Raw genomic sequence first — 18,021 nt, forward strand, 5'->3', positions numbered from 1 at the left:
TTTTTCTGTTCATCTTTTTACTCCCCATTCCTCTTGGCTATGTTTGGTTCCCAGAAAATTTGAAGGAAAATGCAAGGGAAAGAAAATACAAAGGAAAAACAGAAGGAAAGAAAAAGTGAAAGAAAATAAAAAAAATAGATTAAAAATGAATAAATTAATTTTTTTGTTACTTCAAATTCATTTTATTTATTTTAACTCATTAATATAAAGATTAAATAATTTAAATATATATAATTTTTTAATTAGTTTTAATTATATTTGATTTTCTTTGATATTTTTCATATGACTACCAAACATAAAAAAATCATTTTCCTTTGTATTTTTTTTCTTTCCTTAGTATTTTCCGGGAACCAAACATAACCAATGTTTTTCTAGGTCTCAATACGAACTCCTCTAAGGGTAGCGCCAGCATGAGCAGTAGTACCAGAGCTGCAGCTACTGGGCATTTCCCTACTTCTTGCAACCTCCTCTGGGTATTTTCTAGGCAATATTTTAGATATATGTTTCGCTGCACTTTCCAGGCATTTTGTCGCGGTTTGTCCCAGTTCTGCATACGTCTACCAGTTTGCGACGTGGGCTTTTAGGGAAGGTCCCGGTCCGTGACAATTTCCTCAGCAGTTACATGCTTGTTGCTGCATTTGCTTGGCCTTTCTTTTGTTTCAATGGAGAATTGAACACCTCCAGATGAACTGGAAAACAAACTAGTAGGTTTCAACTTTGTAATTGACTATGTCTTGATGTTCCAGTTGTTTATTAGCTGATTAAGCATCAGCTACTTATAATAAGTAAATATGATATCAATTGAAATTGTTTTTTTAAAAGATAACTTTTAATTGAATTTTTCCAAAATGTCGGAAATTTAAAAATATCTTTTGAATTGTCATATTTTAAAAAATATTTTCTCAAATTGTTGTAATTTTTTTGCAAAATCCTGAGTTGGTTAGGTTGATAGGACTTAGACCTCCTTGGCTCAACCACAAACTTTTCCTTCCATTTTTTTTTTCCATCTTTATATATTTCCTAAAATATTAACAGACTATGCTAAGTTTTGAATGGAATTTAAGATAAAATTCCAATAAACTATCATAGGAGAGAAAATCAATGTACTTACTTTTCCCCCAAAAAATAAACTAATAATAATAATAATATTGTTAACAAAAAATACAACATAGGTCTCAAATTGACAAGGGAATCATTTACCCTACAAGATTGTAATGATATATATAGTGTATAACATAAGAGCAGTAACTCTCTACTATTTCATCAATGTATTCTAACATTTGCAAAAAAAATTAAAAAAAAAAAGAAGATATTCAACAATAACCATGTTATTGATTACTACCAAAAAGTGGTATTTTGTAAACCTAATTATAATGGTTTTAAGCACCTTTGAGTAGTAATTATATTCATTTAACCCAATTAATTCATTAAGGTCCTTAATAATTGGTTTTAACCATTTTGTGGCAAGTTTACATGTTTTTATCAGCTTATGAATCAATTCAAGCATGCCAAATGATGGAGGAGCTACTTGGACAAGTTATGACAAAGCTTTTGGAAGCTCAAATTAATGAAGAACCAAGATTTGGAGCTCCATAGCCCTTTGCCAAAGTCGTTCAAAGTATGCAAGGAGAGAAGCAAGGAGAGAGGAAAAACAGAGTGAAGAAAATAGAGGACAAGCAGCTGCAGTCTTCATGCGCACTTTTGGAGCACTTCTCGAAGTCCATTTTCTACATTCTATATATCATTTCAAAGCTCAGGAAGTCAAGAATCCAATGCTTCAAACAGTGCGCAATTCGGAGTTGAAACGAAGAAGTTACAGCCACTGCAAGTCAATCACTCCAAAGTATTGCGAAATCAGCCTTTTGTTGCGAGAATTTCGCAGCCTTTTTGTACAGTGCTATGGAATTCCTTCTGAAGCTACCCGATACATGCCGCAAGCTGGAACGCTGAGAACCTCAAGGTGGAAGCCAATTTCGCAGTCCTGCGAGTTTAACTTGTTGTTGCGAAAATATTTCGCAGCCTTCTTGAGTGCCTGCGAAATCTTGCAGACACCATTTTTCACCTGCGAAATGTTCCTGGAGCTTCCCGATATTTTTGCACCGACTCTTTTAGATATTTTTCTTCAGATTTTTGTGTCTAAATTTTCATTCTTCTCCTTGTAAGCCACCAACCATAAGATTTCTTAGCTAGGAAGGTTGGAAAAACTCCTCTATATATACTCTCTTGCATCCACTGTAATAGAAAAAAGAGGTGATGTAATCCAATATATAGAATCAACGAACAGAGCACTTGCTCTGTTTTTCATATATATTCTTGTCTTCTCTTTCATTTTCATTTTCTAGCCAACCAAACTCTGAGGATTTTTCCACAGAGGATGAGAGGCTAAGCTTTTTGTCTCTTGGAGTGAGGAAAGCCGGGTAAGTTTCCACATGCATAATTTGGAAGTTTTGTTGTTTTAGTTTTTAATGAAGAGAAAGTGTGACCCGTTAATGGTTTTTATCTTTTTAGTTAACTTAAAACGCCTTTAAATCACCTGGGCCAACACTTGGTAAGGCAAGTGATCTCCGTCCATGGAGATGCACTAGTTTACCCCTTGCGAGCCTTTGGTAGGTGGTTTGAAGGTAGGATTTTCTAGAATAGCCAACACTTGGTAAGCTTTTGGACTCCAAGGAGACATCCATTAGTTATCTTTTGCGAGCTTTTGACGGGTAATCCAAGGTTAAAGATCACTTTGAATGGCAAGTGCTAGGTGAGAGGTATGAGCCATTGCAAGATGCATTAGTGAGAGGGATTTAGTGTTTGAACCCATTAATGGGAAGCATCTGTACAACACCGGTAAGAGAATTAACTATATGTTAATTCTCTAATGCGAGGAAAAGAAGCAAGTGACCGGAACTTTCCTTTTTGTGTGAGGAATCTGAGCCTAGTGATCTGAAACTCCAAGAAACACTTTTCTTCATAAGTAATTCCCATTACTTTCTTTTTAGTTAGTTTAAAACCGAATCTTTTTTTTTCATTCAAGTTTATATTTTCTTTTAAAGCTAACCTTGAAATGAAAAGGCACCAATTCAACTTTGAATTAATATCATTTGTGAAGTGAAAACTCATCCCAGTGAACGATCCTAGAGCCATTATGCTATAGTAGCTTTGTCTTTGCTACCCTAGTATATGGTGTAATAGGTTATAAATTTTGTTGATTAATCCCTCAATCAAAGAGCACCAGCTGGACACGAATCAGCTGAGACACCAATTGGGCACGAATCAGTTGTCACAAAAGAATTAAAAATAATTTGTCAAAGCTCATAAGTATAGACCACTCTCTTCGAGAGATATCCATAAAAAAGGATTGAAGCAGCTAGGAAAGTTCTAAATTAACCAACTTCCGCTATGATTTCTTGTAGCTGTATGCCCTCATCCGCCACCTCCTCCTTTGTTGAGTAAAATGTTGATACGAAGAAGAACCAACATAGGTTTATCCAAGCCACGATTGTTATCATCCGGTAATAATTGTCCAAACGACTCTGGTTTAAGGTGTTGCCAAACCACCCTTTGCCTGCTGAAACACAAACTACGCTGAGGAAGCTACCAATCCCAATAGGAATTTTATTGAATACCTCTGATCCGTAGTCCTCCGTAGATTTTGAAACATGATAACTGAAGAACTCGTCCAGCCCACTTGTAGCAAGCCCTTCCGCAAGTCCCCACAGGCAGAATTGGGAAGCCAACCGCAAGTCACTCATGGGCACTTTTTTGCCTTCTGGCACGCCATGTAATCCCCTTTCGTGAACTATTTTCAATCTCTGAATTTCAACTTGCCATGCAAAACTAGGGCATAATACAGAAAACGTCATTCCAAGACAAATTATCATTTTGAGAGCAAGATTTTGTTGGCTTCTAGAGATCCTTCTTGAAACCAGGAAGTTACACAGACAGGCACTAACTACCTTTAACACGTCCTTAGCTAAAAGGAAATAAGAAGTATCGATTTGATAACAAGAGTCCATGTTGTCATGTTGCACACTAAAGAAAGTGTCTGCAGTTGACATTACCAGACCAAACACGATAAAAGCACTCCACATAGGAATCATTCTTAAAAGAAGCTTTCCTACATTTTCTTGTTTCACAGAACAAAGTGATGGGCTTTTCTGTTGTGCTTCTGCACCAGCAGTCGGTGATGATTCGGGCAGTTGATTACCACCGTTGTTGAAGGGCTGATCAGGAGGAAGAGTTTGATGATCATTTTTTAGGTGATACTCATCAGAAGTATCAGGGTACTTGCGATGCCTTTTGGTGCTCTCAGTTTTTGTGTCGGGATGATGTCTCTGATGGGAGAATAAGCTGCCACAGAAGGACAAGAAGGAAGCAGCTCCTACCATATACATTGAATTCAAAAACATTCTTGACCAAGGTTCATCGAAATTTAAGGGAGTGGGAAACACAACCAAGACCCCAGCTGGGGACAACCATATTTTTGTTCGCCACTGTGCTCGATTGTAATTGATATCTGATATGTTTTCATGGCCAGCTATTAACTCATCCAAAAGATATGTTTTTAAGAAAGACACACCTCCAGCTTTACCAACTGCTATTAGAACAGAAAGAAACATGTATAGTCCAAAACTGGTGTTTGGAATTCGGTTTGAGGCTGATAGGTAAAACATCACAAGACCCTGTAGCAACAATTTTCGAGTTCTTTTAAGAATAAATGATCAAAACAAAATTACAAAGCAACATTCTTGACAAAACTAGACACAATAAGAGACAAAAGAAATGGATAGTAATGGGACTGTTTCCAACAGAATGAATGGGTAATCTAATATCTATTTTCTCCAATTAAAACTGTACGATTTCTCTTATATTTCATACAATCATCACCCTGAATGTTCAATTTCTAGGGTTTCAAATCCATTACCCTGAAACCGAGATAGATGGAAGAAGAAAATAACTAAATCCATTACAAGCTCACTACCCAAAAATGAAAACACTAAGGACTTGTTTGGTACATGAAATAATGAATAGAAATAAATATTTTGTTTCTATTCCTAAGAATGAATTTGGTAATTCTAATTTTAATATTTGGATGTCTGTACAAATGTAAAGTTGGAAAGATAATTTGTCTCTATTTCAATGTTAAGTAAAATTAAGAATGAAAATGAGAAAAATAAATAAATAAATTGTTAATAATATTTATACACATGATTTAAAATAAACTTTTTTTATTTTTTTATTTTTTTATTTCTAAAAAACCTAACAATATACATAGTTTGAAATATTTTTTTTTTATTTAAAAAAAATCCTTGAGAGTTTTTTTTTTTTTTTTTTGCTAAATAATAAAAACCTATTTGGGCATATGATTTTAAAAACAAATTTGTTTTTAAAAAATTTATACCATTATTGAGTTGTTGTTCTTTAAAAACAATTTATAAAAACAAAGTAAAATAGAGAATTGGTCTTCCCATTTTTTTCATTAGAGAAAATTAATTTCAAATCAAATGAGACCTTATATTGAATTTATCAATAAGTTTAATAATTTTAAAAATTAATTTAAAACTCAAATTATATATATATATATATATATATATATATAATGATCATAAAAAATAATAGACATAATTAATGTTTTAAATTCTTTAATAAATCTTATAATTTTTAAAAATAATTTGAAATTAAAAAAACTGATTAGTTAATCATAGATTAAATAAAAGAATTTAGAATGTCATATTGTAATTAAGCAATAAATGTTTGCAATAACAAGAAGATTCTACTTTTTCCTACAAAATCTATGCGTTTGACTTCACTACCCACCAGAAGAAACTTACCAGAATGTAGGCAGCAGTTGAGAAGATAATGATCTTTCTAAAACCAGACCTTCTGGCATAGGCCCACGCTTTCACCTGTATTTCTAGCCCCTCCCGCACATTCTCAAGTAGTGCTGATCTGCGTATGGTGTCTTTCTTCAAATTAAGAGTGAAGCATGTCACCAAGACACCCAGTACGTTGTAATTCACAACGTTGTGGCAGTAAACCGCAGCTGAAAGAAAATTTTAGAAAATTTTCAAATTAATGAACTCCCAGGACTTGATTTATGTAATAGTCTAAAATTAAATAACTAGCTGGGAAATACCTGTGACGAATAAGGCCACCCTACAGAAGCAAATGTAATATTTCACCTTACCCTTGATCCATCCTCCCACCCTCTTGACAATATCTTTCTCCATTTCTGCACAGCAGCAGAAGCTTTTCTTCGTTTGCTCTCAACTGCTTCAACTATTGACCACAAAGAAAATTAAGGAAGAAACAGTACTGAGAGAGAGAAGATGAGATGAATCAGAAGGACTAAGGACTACGGACTAGTACTATTGATGGAAAGAAAATGAACGAGAGTACATAGTTGAATTGATCGAGTTATAGTTTTTTCTCTCTTCTTGTAGCTACTTCTATTGCAGAAATGAATGTGAAGATGATATATATGGGAGCATGGAGTGGGAAGTTACTGTGCTGCTTCTAACCAGATGAATGTCGGCCGCCCTTCCTTAAATGGAGAAAAATGCAGTCAGTTGTAGTATTTGTTTTGGTTTCGGAATCCAAAAAAGCCAGTTCCTTGGCCGCGTAAGATTCCATCACGTTGACCACAGAGGCGAGCGCCGAAATTAGTAACAGTACCATGCAGTGGCTGGCGTTTTTCCCTGCTTTTTTTTGCAGTTTCCAGGATGTGAGAGCTGGGTCAACTTCATGTCAACCCGCGTGATTCATTAAACAAATTGGATTCCATGGTCGAAAAGTGGTTTTCGTTACCATGCCTCCACTTTTTTGACCAATGAAAATATGACACATGTAAAGTTTACATGAATAAAATTGAAAACAAACCAACACTACAACCGTGTATACTCTCACGTTCAAATTATCTTTACAACAACCAATTATATTATTCAATAAATTATTTTACAAAAGTTATAAAACATTTAAATTTTTCGAAAAATAAAAATTTTATGAAATAAAAGTTGCCACTTATTTTATGATGTAAAGTTATAACACTACGATGTTGTGAAAAAACCATTTATAAATAAATTAAAATAAGTATTTATTGTTAAAAATTAGAATAGTGATCAATTTAATTACTAATAGAAAATTGTATTAATTTTTTTTTACTAAAAATTCTTAAAATTGAAAAAAGTATAAAATATCAAGGGTACGAAGTTTCTCACATTTTTTATACCATTATCTACATTATTGATACCATCTCCAATTTTTTAGTGATTTTTTTAGGATACTTTTTATCATTTATAAGTCTAATTAATATGGATAAACAATATTATTACATTTTCAAGTGGAAAAAAAAAATTCTTGAGATTGAAAAAAGTGTAAAATATCGAGGATACGAAATTCCTCACATTCTTCATATATTTGATTGATAAATTTAAAATCCAAAAAGTCACTTTTATTGATTATGCATTTTGGAGAAAATAATTCTCATTTCATGCACTAGAAAAGTAACTTTATGCATGTTTCAAAGAGTGTCCTCTAACCAACTGAAAGTGGATTGCCACCTATATAAGATAAGTTATCAGGTACATTTGATTGGACCTTCTTATCGTAGTTGTCATATTATTCATTACTACTTCAACCTCTATATCAAATATACCACTAAAAATAGTAATATAATTTTTACTTAAAAGTAATTAAAAATACCATTGTAAATAGAAAGATATACTAGCCTTCTACATTAAACATGCCACTAGAGATAGTAATATTATTTTTTCCTAAAAGTCATAATGTTAGTGATTAAAAGTACTACGGTAGATAGTTGGATGTGTTAAGCCTATTAAGTTTTTTTATTATCGTTGTTATGAATTTGAGAGCGATTATTAAAAAATATGCCCAAAAAAATACATATAATGTACTTTTTAAAAATATTATTTATTAAAATAAAAACAATTTTAATGTTTTACATGTTTAATTAAAAAAAATGTACCTTTTTTTACATATTTAATAAAAAAAATCATTGGATTATGATGAGAATTATGAAATTTATATTTAAAAATTTAATGGAAACACTTTTAAAATTTTAATTTTACATACCTTCAATACTAATTTTTTGAAAACTAATCATTACTAATTTTTTGTTGAATGAAATTAAAGGTAAGTTAATATTTTTAATATTATTTTTTTGTTTTATTTTGAAGAAAACAAAAAATTTGGATGATGGTTTTTAATTTATTTATTTTTTAAAATTTAGGTTTAACATCATATAAAAATTTAAAAAATTGAAAATATAAAAAATGAGATCCATAATATCCAAATTATAAAAATTATAAATATAAAAATATTATGAATACCAAAAAAAATAAAATATTATATACATATATTTGAAATCAATATTATTTAAAATATTAGTATTTATTTATTTATTAGATTATTAATTATTATAGGTGCCTATATTTTTATACTAAAAATTAATTTATTTTAATGCATATAAAGAAAATGAAAAACATAATGAATAAATGAATGGTACTTTAAAAAAATAAAATTTGCTTTTTTAATTAAGTAGATTTTCAAAAATAGGGAAAATAGGTGGGAATTATTTTATAAAATTAATTAAAATAAAAATATTAAAAAAGAACAAAACTTAATTACTATAAAACTTAATTTAATTTGGTGAGAAGGTGGGAATGGGAGGGAAAAAAAAAAGTGAAGAAGAGGGTAGTGTTGAAAATACGTAGAAAGTTATTATTCTAGTAGATAAAATGAGAATGATTTTCTCTAAAATGTACTCTTAATAAAAGTGATTTTTTTTGAGAAAAATGCAGTCAGTTAGTATTTGTTTTGGTTTCGGAACCCAAAAAAGCTTAGTAACAGTACCATAGAGGCGAGCGCCGAAATTAGTAAAATTCCGTGACCGCGTAAAATTCCATCACGTTGAACATAGAGGCGAGCGCCGAAATTAGTAACAGTACATGCAGTGGCTGGCGTTTTACCCTGCTTTTTCGCAGTTTCCAGGATGCATGTCAACCCACGTGATTCATTAAGTAAATTGGATTCCATGGTCAAAAAGTGCTTTTCGTTACCATGCTTCTACTTTTTTGACCAATGAAAATATGACACATGTAAAGTTTACATGAATGAAATTGAAAAAAAACCAATACTACAACCGTGTATTTTTAAAGGGAATGAATCTCGCATTTAATTTATCTTACAACAACCGATTATGTTATTCAATAAATTATTTTATAAAAGTTATAAATATTTAAAAATTTCAGAAAATAAAAATTTTGTGAAATAAAAGTTGTCACTTATTTTATGATGTAAAGTTATAACAATGTTGTGAAAAAACCATTTATAAATAAATTAAAATAAGTATTTATTGTTAAAAATTAGAATAGTGATCAATTTAATTACTAATAGAAAATTGTATTAATATTTTTTTTTTTACTAAATTCTAAAATTGAAAAAAGTGTAAAATATGGAGGGTATGAAGTTTCTCACATTCTTCATGCTATTCTCTACATTTTTTGTACCTTCTTTAATTTTTTAGTGTTTTTTTTTATAAAAAAATTAGGATACTTTTTATTATTTATAAGTCTAATTAATATGGATAAATAATATCATTACATTTTCAAGTGGAAAAATATTCTTGAGATTGAAAAAAGCATAAAATATCGAGGGTACAAAATTCCTCACATTCTTCATATATTTTATTGATAAATTCAAAATCCAAAAAGTCACTTTTATAGATAATATATTTTGGGGAAAATAGTTTTCATTTCATGCATTAAAAAAGTAACTTTATGCATGTTTCTAGAAGTGTCCTTTAATTAGTTGAAGGTGGACTACCACCTATATATAAGATAAGTTGACAAGTACATTTGATTGGACTTCTGTTCATAGCTGTTATATCATTTATTACTACTTCAACTTTTATATTAAATATATCATTGAAAATAGTAACATAATTTTTACTTAAAAGTAATTAAAAGTATCATTATATATAGAAAGATATACTAGCCTTCTACATCAAACATATCACTAGAGATAGTAATGTTATTTTTTTTTCCTAAAAGTCATAATGTTAGTAATTAAAAGTACCACTATAGATAGTAGGATGTATTAAACCTATTCAGTTTTTTATTATCGTTGTTATGAATTTGAGAGCGATTATTAAATAATATGTCCAAAAAAATAAACATAATGTACTTTAAAAAAATATTATTTATTAAAATAAATTTTTTTTTAATGTTTTACATGTTTAATTAAACAAAAATGTACTTTTTTTTTTACATATTTAATAAAAAAACATGAGTGTTTTTTTTAATATCAATGGATTATGATATTGAGAATTCTGAAATTTATATTTAAAAATTTAATGGAAACACTTTTAAAATTTTAATTTTACATACCTTCAATACTAATTTTTTGAAGACTAATCATTACTAATTTTTTGTTGAATAAAATTAAAGATAAGTTAATATTTTTTTAATATTATTTTTCTATTTTATTTTGAAGAAAACAAAAATTTTGAATGGTGTTTTTTATTTATTTATTTATGTTTTAAAATTTAGGTTTAATATCATATGAAAAATTTTAAATTAAAAATATAAAAAATGAGATCCATAATATGAAAATTATAAAAATTATAAATATAAAAATATTATGAATACCAAAAAAAAAAATTATTATATATATATATATATATTTGAAATCAATATTATTTAAAATATTAGTATTTATTTATTTATTAGGTTATTAATTATTATAGGTGCGTATATTTTTATATTAAAAATTTATTTATTTTAATGCATATAAGGAAAATGAAAAACATAATGAATTAATAAATGAATGGTACTTTAAAAAAAATAAAACTTGCTTTTTTAATTAAGTAGATTTTAAAAAATAGGAAAAACAGGTGAGAATTATTTTATAAAATTAATCAAAATCAAAATATTTAAAAAGAACAAAACTTAATTAATATAAAACTTAATTTAATTTGGTGAGAAGGTGGGAATGGGGCGGACGGGAGTGGGGAGGGAAAAAAAAGAGATAAAGAAAAAAGAAAAAGAGAAAAAGAGAGGTTGAGGGAGGTCCAAAAATTGTGTCGTTCATGTGAGGAAAAAAAAATAAGGTAAAAAGGAAAAAAAAAGGAAAGGGATGAAAAGGGTAATGTTGAAAATATGTACAAAGTTATTATTCTAGTAGCTAAAATGAGAATGATTTTCTCTAGAATATACTTTCAATAAAAGTGACTTTTTTAAGTTTTGAATTTATTGGTACTTTATGAATAAATTTTTTTACCTAATTCCCCTTTTAAAAATTATTATTTTTTTTTTCAAAATCTTAAGCTGGCCAAGTTGATGGGACTTGGCCACGTTTGGCACAACCAAAAACTTCTACTTCTATTTTGTATTGTATTTTTTTTTTTTTTCATCTTTGTACATTCCCTAAAATATTGGCAAACTATGCAAAGTTTTGAATGAAATTTAAGATAAAATTCTAATAAACTCTAATAAGAGAGAAAAATCAATGCACTTACTCTTCCCCCACGAAATAAACAAATGGGGAGCCAGCCACCAGCCACCAGTCACTCATGGGCACTTTTGTGTCTCCTGACATGCCTTTTTAATCCCCTTTCATGAACTATTTTCAATCTCTGAACTTCAACTTGCCATGCAAAACTAGGGCATAATACAGAAAACATCATGCCAAGCCAAATTCTCATTTTGAGAGCAAGATTTTGTTCGCTTTTAGAGATCCTACTTGACGCCACAAACTTACACAGATAGGCTACAACTTCTCCTTTAACACGTCCTTAGCTAAAAGGAAATAAGAAGTAGTGATATGAGCGTTCATGTTGTCATCAGCTTGCATACTAAAGAAAATCTTTGCAGTGGACATTACCAGACTAAACACGATAAAAGCACCCCACATAGGAATCATTCTTCTACATTTTCTTGTTTCACAGAACAAAGTGAGCTTTTCTGTTGTGCTTCTCCACCAGTAGTCAGTTGATTTGCATGGTTGTTGCCTTTTCGTGCTCTCAGTTTTTGTGTTGGGATGATGACTCTGATGGGAGAGGCAGCTACCACACAAGGACAAGAAGGAAGCAGCTCCTACCACATACATTGAATTCAAATACATTCTTGACCAAGGTTCATTGAAATTGAAGGGAGTGAAAAACATAAGCAAGACCCCAGCAAGGGACAACCTTATATTTCTTCGCCACTGTGCTCGATTGTCATTGATATCTGATATGCTTTCATAAAGACACTCCTCCAGCTTTGCCAACTGCTATTAGAACAAAAGCAAACATGTATAGTCCAAAATTGGTGTTTGGAATTCGGTTTGAGGCTGATAGGTAAAACAGCACTAGACCCTACAGCAACAATTTTCGAGTTCTTTTAAGAATAAATGATCAAAACAAAATTATAAAGCAAAAGGCTTTTTCTCCCTCACGCCATTTACACACTTTTCAGTTGCAGGGAAAACCGGAAATCCAGTGAAACCGCGGGAAAGAAAAGGGGAAAAAATGCAAACGGCTGGAGACGTGTGTTGCTTTATTAAAGGACAAGATTCGATTTTCACTTGCCGACTCCCAATTTCATTAGTCCAACCTCTTCATGCTTTTACGTGCCTACGTATTTTAAAGTAGGCTGCGCTGAACCTATCCACACATGTTCATACGGTGAGAATTTATTCTTCAATTCATTTTTGGTAAAGCCCTTCATACAACTAACCAAATGTGAAATTTGTTGTAACATTCTCGGCTTTCGAATTTTTCTGTTCATCTTCATCCCTATGTTCGTCCTCTTAGGGTCTACCATTTTTGTGATATGGGCTTCCGGGGAAGGTCCTGGTCTGTGACGATTCGCTGATCAGCAGTTACATGCTTGTTGCTATATTTGCTAGGCATTTCTTTTGTTTCAATGGAGAATTGACCACCTCCAGACGAACTGGAAAACAAACTCGAAGGATTTCAACTTTGTAAGTGACAGTGTGTTGATTCATGTTTCAGTTGTTTGTTAGCTTCTTAAGCATCAGCTAGCAAATGAAGCAAATATGAGGATGAATCCCAAAAGTGAGTGAAGTGCTGTGAAAAAATTAAATATGAATAAGAATTTAGTTGGAGAAATTAAAAACACACAAGCACACTTAATAACATCGATAATGAGACTATTTAAATATCAATTAACTTTTTATATTTTTATTAATTTAGCGCCGTTTGACCATCTTTTCCAATATTTGTTTTTAAAATCTGTTTTTATATATGTTGTCGAACTGGTCATCCATCTAACCAAAACCCAAAGCATGCTAAGGTACAAAAGATGAAAAACCAAAAGGAAAAGAAAGCACTCCATTAGAACTCTCATTATATAAAACATGTACTTCTTTTGTGCAATATATTAGTTATGACTAAAGTGAAATCCTTGCTGACGAATCAGCAACTTGAGTTGCCTAACATAATTAAGCTGAATATCTGATCTTTGCTGATAACCAGGAGCTTGATTTACTTATAATAATTAAGTTGATGTAAACATATAAGACATAATGGAAAAAAATATATGAAATATACTAAGAAATTAAATAATTTGGGATTCTAAAAGCACAGTCATAGTTCAAGTGCCCTTTTTCATTCCTTGTGTTGAAGTCACTCTAGCATATTGTGCTAATGTAATTGATGTGAATAAGAAACTTAAAATGAATAAAATGATTGAGTTTTCAAGTGAAAAAGGATTAATTACAGTGTTTGTTGATCTGATGGAATTTGTTTCATGAGAAATTATTTGAAGAAATAAATAAATTCCATCAACCTGTCTAGAAATCATTAAAAAGCATGAAAGTTTATTTTGCAGATAGAAAGTATGGTAAGCATGAAAAGAAATAAATTTTGTTCCATTAAGTCTTATTTTAAAGTGAAAAGCATTTGGGCTATTTAACAGATTGTTTCATATCTAGCTATTAAAAAAAACACGGATTTGTTTCGTTAAAACTTATTTTAGGGAAGGAGATTCATGTATTTCATGACAACAGCAATATGATGTTGATGATAATGAGATGGGCTTTGGTAATCTGGTTGTGAATGGTTGTCAGAGCAGTGTTGTTGGATAGATTAATAGGAATTGTATGAAGTTTGTATTTGTTATGATTCTATTAATGGAAAATTCTCTTCTAGAGTATTTTTATGATGTGTTATGCATCATATCCATCTAAATGTCTGTTCTTAAAATGGATGTGTGGAAACAAGAAGTTTTCCCTTTGCTATAGTTCAAAGTTCTTCCTCGCAATGAAATTCTCTACCTTGAAGTTGGTATTCACCATCTTCATCATCTCCATTGTAGTTTCGTACAATCTAAACATTCACCAAAATCTCTTATACCACTTGTTCAATGAGAACTAATTATATACACAAGGGAGGAGATCAAATCCACTATGAACTAGTGAATTCATGTTAATTGATTAACAAGTTGAGTTCCCATAAGAAGTAGGTCTTTAAATTCCCAACTTGTTTTCGTTACCATCCCCTACCCGCAACCCCCCGCACTCATCCTCTATGATCTTCCATTTTGGATAGGAGAAAAGTTTCTAACGTTATATATGTATAAACTCCTATAGACGTATTTTAAAGTAATGAAGGCTTCTTTACACCTAAAACAAATAATATTTGCATAGTTTGGAGCAAGTTAGTACAAATGGTATCAAAGTCGATCTCCAATCTCGATGTGAGGATTTGTTTGGCCTTGTGAAGGGTGTTTGCCTGTTTGGTCTCACAATCCCATGTGACACACATCGGAGGAAAAAGTTCTTAAGGCTACTTGTGTATGGGCTCCTCTTCACATTGTAAACGCACTTTAAAGGTATGAGGATCCTTTAAGTCTAAAGTGAACAATATCTATACAATTGGGGGTGTGTTCTTACATGTTTCCTCATTCCCTCTCACACACATTTTTATAATGGGGAATGCACCTCATCAATGAGACAAATCTTGGGTCACATAGGCCCATTCCAGATTTTTGATAAGAGTACGACAGTTTTAAGAAATAATTCTTAAATTAACGTAGTAAGAAAAATAATTCCAAATCTATCGTAGTTTTGTCCAAGTAGGAAAGAGAAAATAAATTGGAAGTGAAAAATCGTTTTTTCAAAAGGCGATTTTAAAAAAAAAATCATCTCTTGAAGAGATGATTTCCCAAAAAAAAAAAATGTATTTGGCTCCCTCACAGATAAGGAAGCATAATAGGGTTTGAGCCGCACCCACAGGCATGATTTAGAGATGAGAAGTTGGTCATGTAAATTGCCTGTGTAATGCGACTGGCCTCATTTTTTGGGTATTGAAATTTGCACAACATTTTCAGTCCATATTATTATATCCATCCAGTATAGGAGAAATCTAGATCTTATTGTGTTGTATCCAATTTTCAAATTTTTGGAATAGATAAATATTATTTATTTTATATTAAATTTAGTATACTATTTATAAATTAAATTTAGTAAATAAAATTAATTAATTTTATAATATGTATTTTTAATAATTATATTATTGTATAAGTATAATAGGAAATGGAAAAATGAATTTTTAAGGTTTTTTTTTTGTTTTTTGGAAAATCGTCTCTTAAAGACACAATTTCTAACCTTTTTGTTTGTTTTTTATTTAATAAATTAATAATAATTTTTTTAAACTCAATTTTCACATAAAATTGATAATAATTTAAAAAAAAAATTGCAAAGTGAAAGAAAAAAAATAATATATAAATGTTATTTATCTTATATTAAATTTAATATATTATTTATATATTCAATTTAGTAAATAAAATTAATTAATTTTATAATATATATATTTTTAATAATTGTATTATTATATAAATAGAACAAATAATGAAAAAACAGATTTTTTAAGATTTTGTTTTTGTTTTTGTTTTTTTTTTTAAGTGAGAATTTATAACTTTTGCGTTGCCCACTTTGCTTTTTGCTTTTTTTAGGATTAATTGTCATGTGAAAATCGTCTCTTGAAGAGACGATTTCCCACTTGATTTTTATTTTTCTTTTTTCTAGTGAGAATTTCTCTCACACACACACATACATATATATATATATATATACACTACAAGAAAATTGACTTTTAGCGACAAAATATTTTGTCACTGAAAGTCTAAATTTCGTCTTCAAAAACATTCCCCAACGAAAATTCTTTCGTGCCTTGTTCATCGCCCTAGACCCGTCGCTAAAAGTTTTGTGACAAAAATCTTATTTCGTCGCCCAAAGTTTTCCTTGATGAAATAAAATTTTGTCACTGAAGGTGTTTTCCAACAAAATATTTCATCGACAAAAGTAAGAATTTTTGTCACGAAAAAAATAAAATTTGTCCCAAAAGTTGTCAATATTTAATGCCAACGAATTTTATTTTTATTGCCAAATATTTTTGGTAACAAATTAATTTCGTCGGTGATAGTCTACCGTCTTTGTTAGTTGTCTTGGCCACGCCCCAGGCCTTCGCCATTCACCCACAGTGTTAGCTCACCCGTCAAACATGTGACCAAGCTCTGATACCACTTGTAGATCGAGGTGCTCCGTACTTCCCAATGAGTCACTCATCCTAAGATTTCTTTGACTGCAGCACGCTTAACCATAGAGTATTTTATGACAAGGCCCCCATTTGTTCTGAAAACCAATTGGTGATCAGAATTGCGACCTTATATTATTTAAGGTCACTCTCCATAGTCGACATGAATTTGACTTGAACTCAATTATACTCAACCCAAAATCATGAAAGGGTGTTAGATTCAAGTCATATTGACAAGTCATATCAAATTTTGTCACCTCTAAACAAACCTAATGTTGAATGAGAACAAATTAGAGGACTATAGTTTATTAATAGCTAGAATAAATTCAATTCCAGACTTATGGATTAAAGTGATAAATTTGAAATATAAAATAAAAGTATAATTGAAAGACAATGTTAGGAGAATGTCAAAGTGTAATACTCATATTGACATTAATAAAATAATGATCAAAATGAAATTAGGATTTTACATCATTTTTTTTCTTTCCCTTTCTCATCTATTCCAAACAAAAATATCAAACATAATAAAACACTATAAATATAAATCATATAATAATTTATGATATATTTCAATTATTTTTATAACTACATTTGTTTTAAATATTTGATTAAAAATGCATACAAGTATAAAAACTCCTTTACAAGTTAATAGCCATAGAAGTTACTATTTTGCGGTATAATTTAAGATTTTATTCTTAATAACTAATCAATTTTGATAAATTAGTAATTAATAATTAAAAATAATAAATATATAATTGATCAATAAAAAATAAAATAACCAATTATTAATAAAGATGTGGTTGAAAACTTTTAAAAAAACTTTATATTTATATAGAATTTCATATGTGCTATATATATCAGACATTTTTTATTTTGTAAATAAAAAAATAGAGCTAGGCATATAGTACTTACAATATATTATATCATATAATATTTAACTTATACTTATTTATTTATTAATAATATATGATATCTTCGTACACATAAATAATATTTGGCATTTTATGTAGGTAGAATGTTTTTATAGATACTAGACAATTTATTTGAGAAAGTTAATTTTGACCAATTATTTAAAAACCAAGTAATAATTAAAAAAAAAATCTATTAATTTAAACTAGGTAACTAAATGTTAGTATAAATTTACTTCTTGAGTGGATAAGGTATGATTTTGAATAAATTTACTTATTCATAGCTAACATAAATTTAATACTACATTGGACTTGTATGGATAACTTTTACCTAATATAATAAAAATCATTTAGTAGTATTTATGTATGTGTAGCACCATATAATAATATTGAAATTTAAATAAATTTATATCATAGGATGTAATCTTACATATCTTGGATTATCTATTGTTATTATATTTATATATAAAAATATAAATAACATATTACACTATAAATATTAATTGCTTAAATAATTTACATTTTTGTAATTTCATAACAATACTATTATTACATAATAGAACATTT

At 29.7% G+C, this 18,021-nt stretch overlaps 1 protein-coding gene across 1 annotated transcript; it reads right to left on the bottom strand.

The window, feature by feature from the left end:
• Positions 1-3,209: 3,209 nt before the first annotated feature.
• On the bottom strand, positions 3,210-6,495 carry LOC104879587 (protein NRT1/ PTR FAMILY 5.7). The gene is made up of 3 exons (XM_010652977.3): positions 6,125-6,495; positions 5,820-6,031; positions 3,210-4,670 (listed from the first exon to the last, which is right to left on the bottom strand). Exons 1-3 carry the CDS (start codon positions 6,216-6,218, stop codon positions 3,372-3,374), a joined length of 1,605 nt encoding a protein of 534 aa, XP_010651279.1. The 5' UTR covers positions 6,219-6,495; the 3' UTR covers positions 3,210-3,371.
• Positions 6,496-18,021: the final 11,526 nt, after the last annotated feature.

Source organism: Vitis vinifera, chromosome 6 (genome assembly GCF_030704535.1).
Source record: "Vitis vinifera cultivar Pinot Noir 40024 chromosome 6, ASM3070453v1".
Taxonomy (NCBI): domain Eukaryota; kingdom Viridiplantae; phylum Streptophyta; class Magnoliopsida; order Vitales; family Vitaceae; genus Vitis; species Vitis vinifera.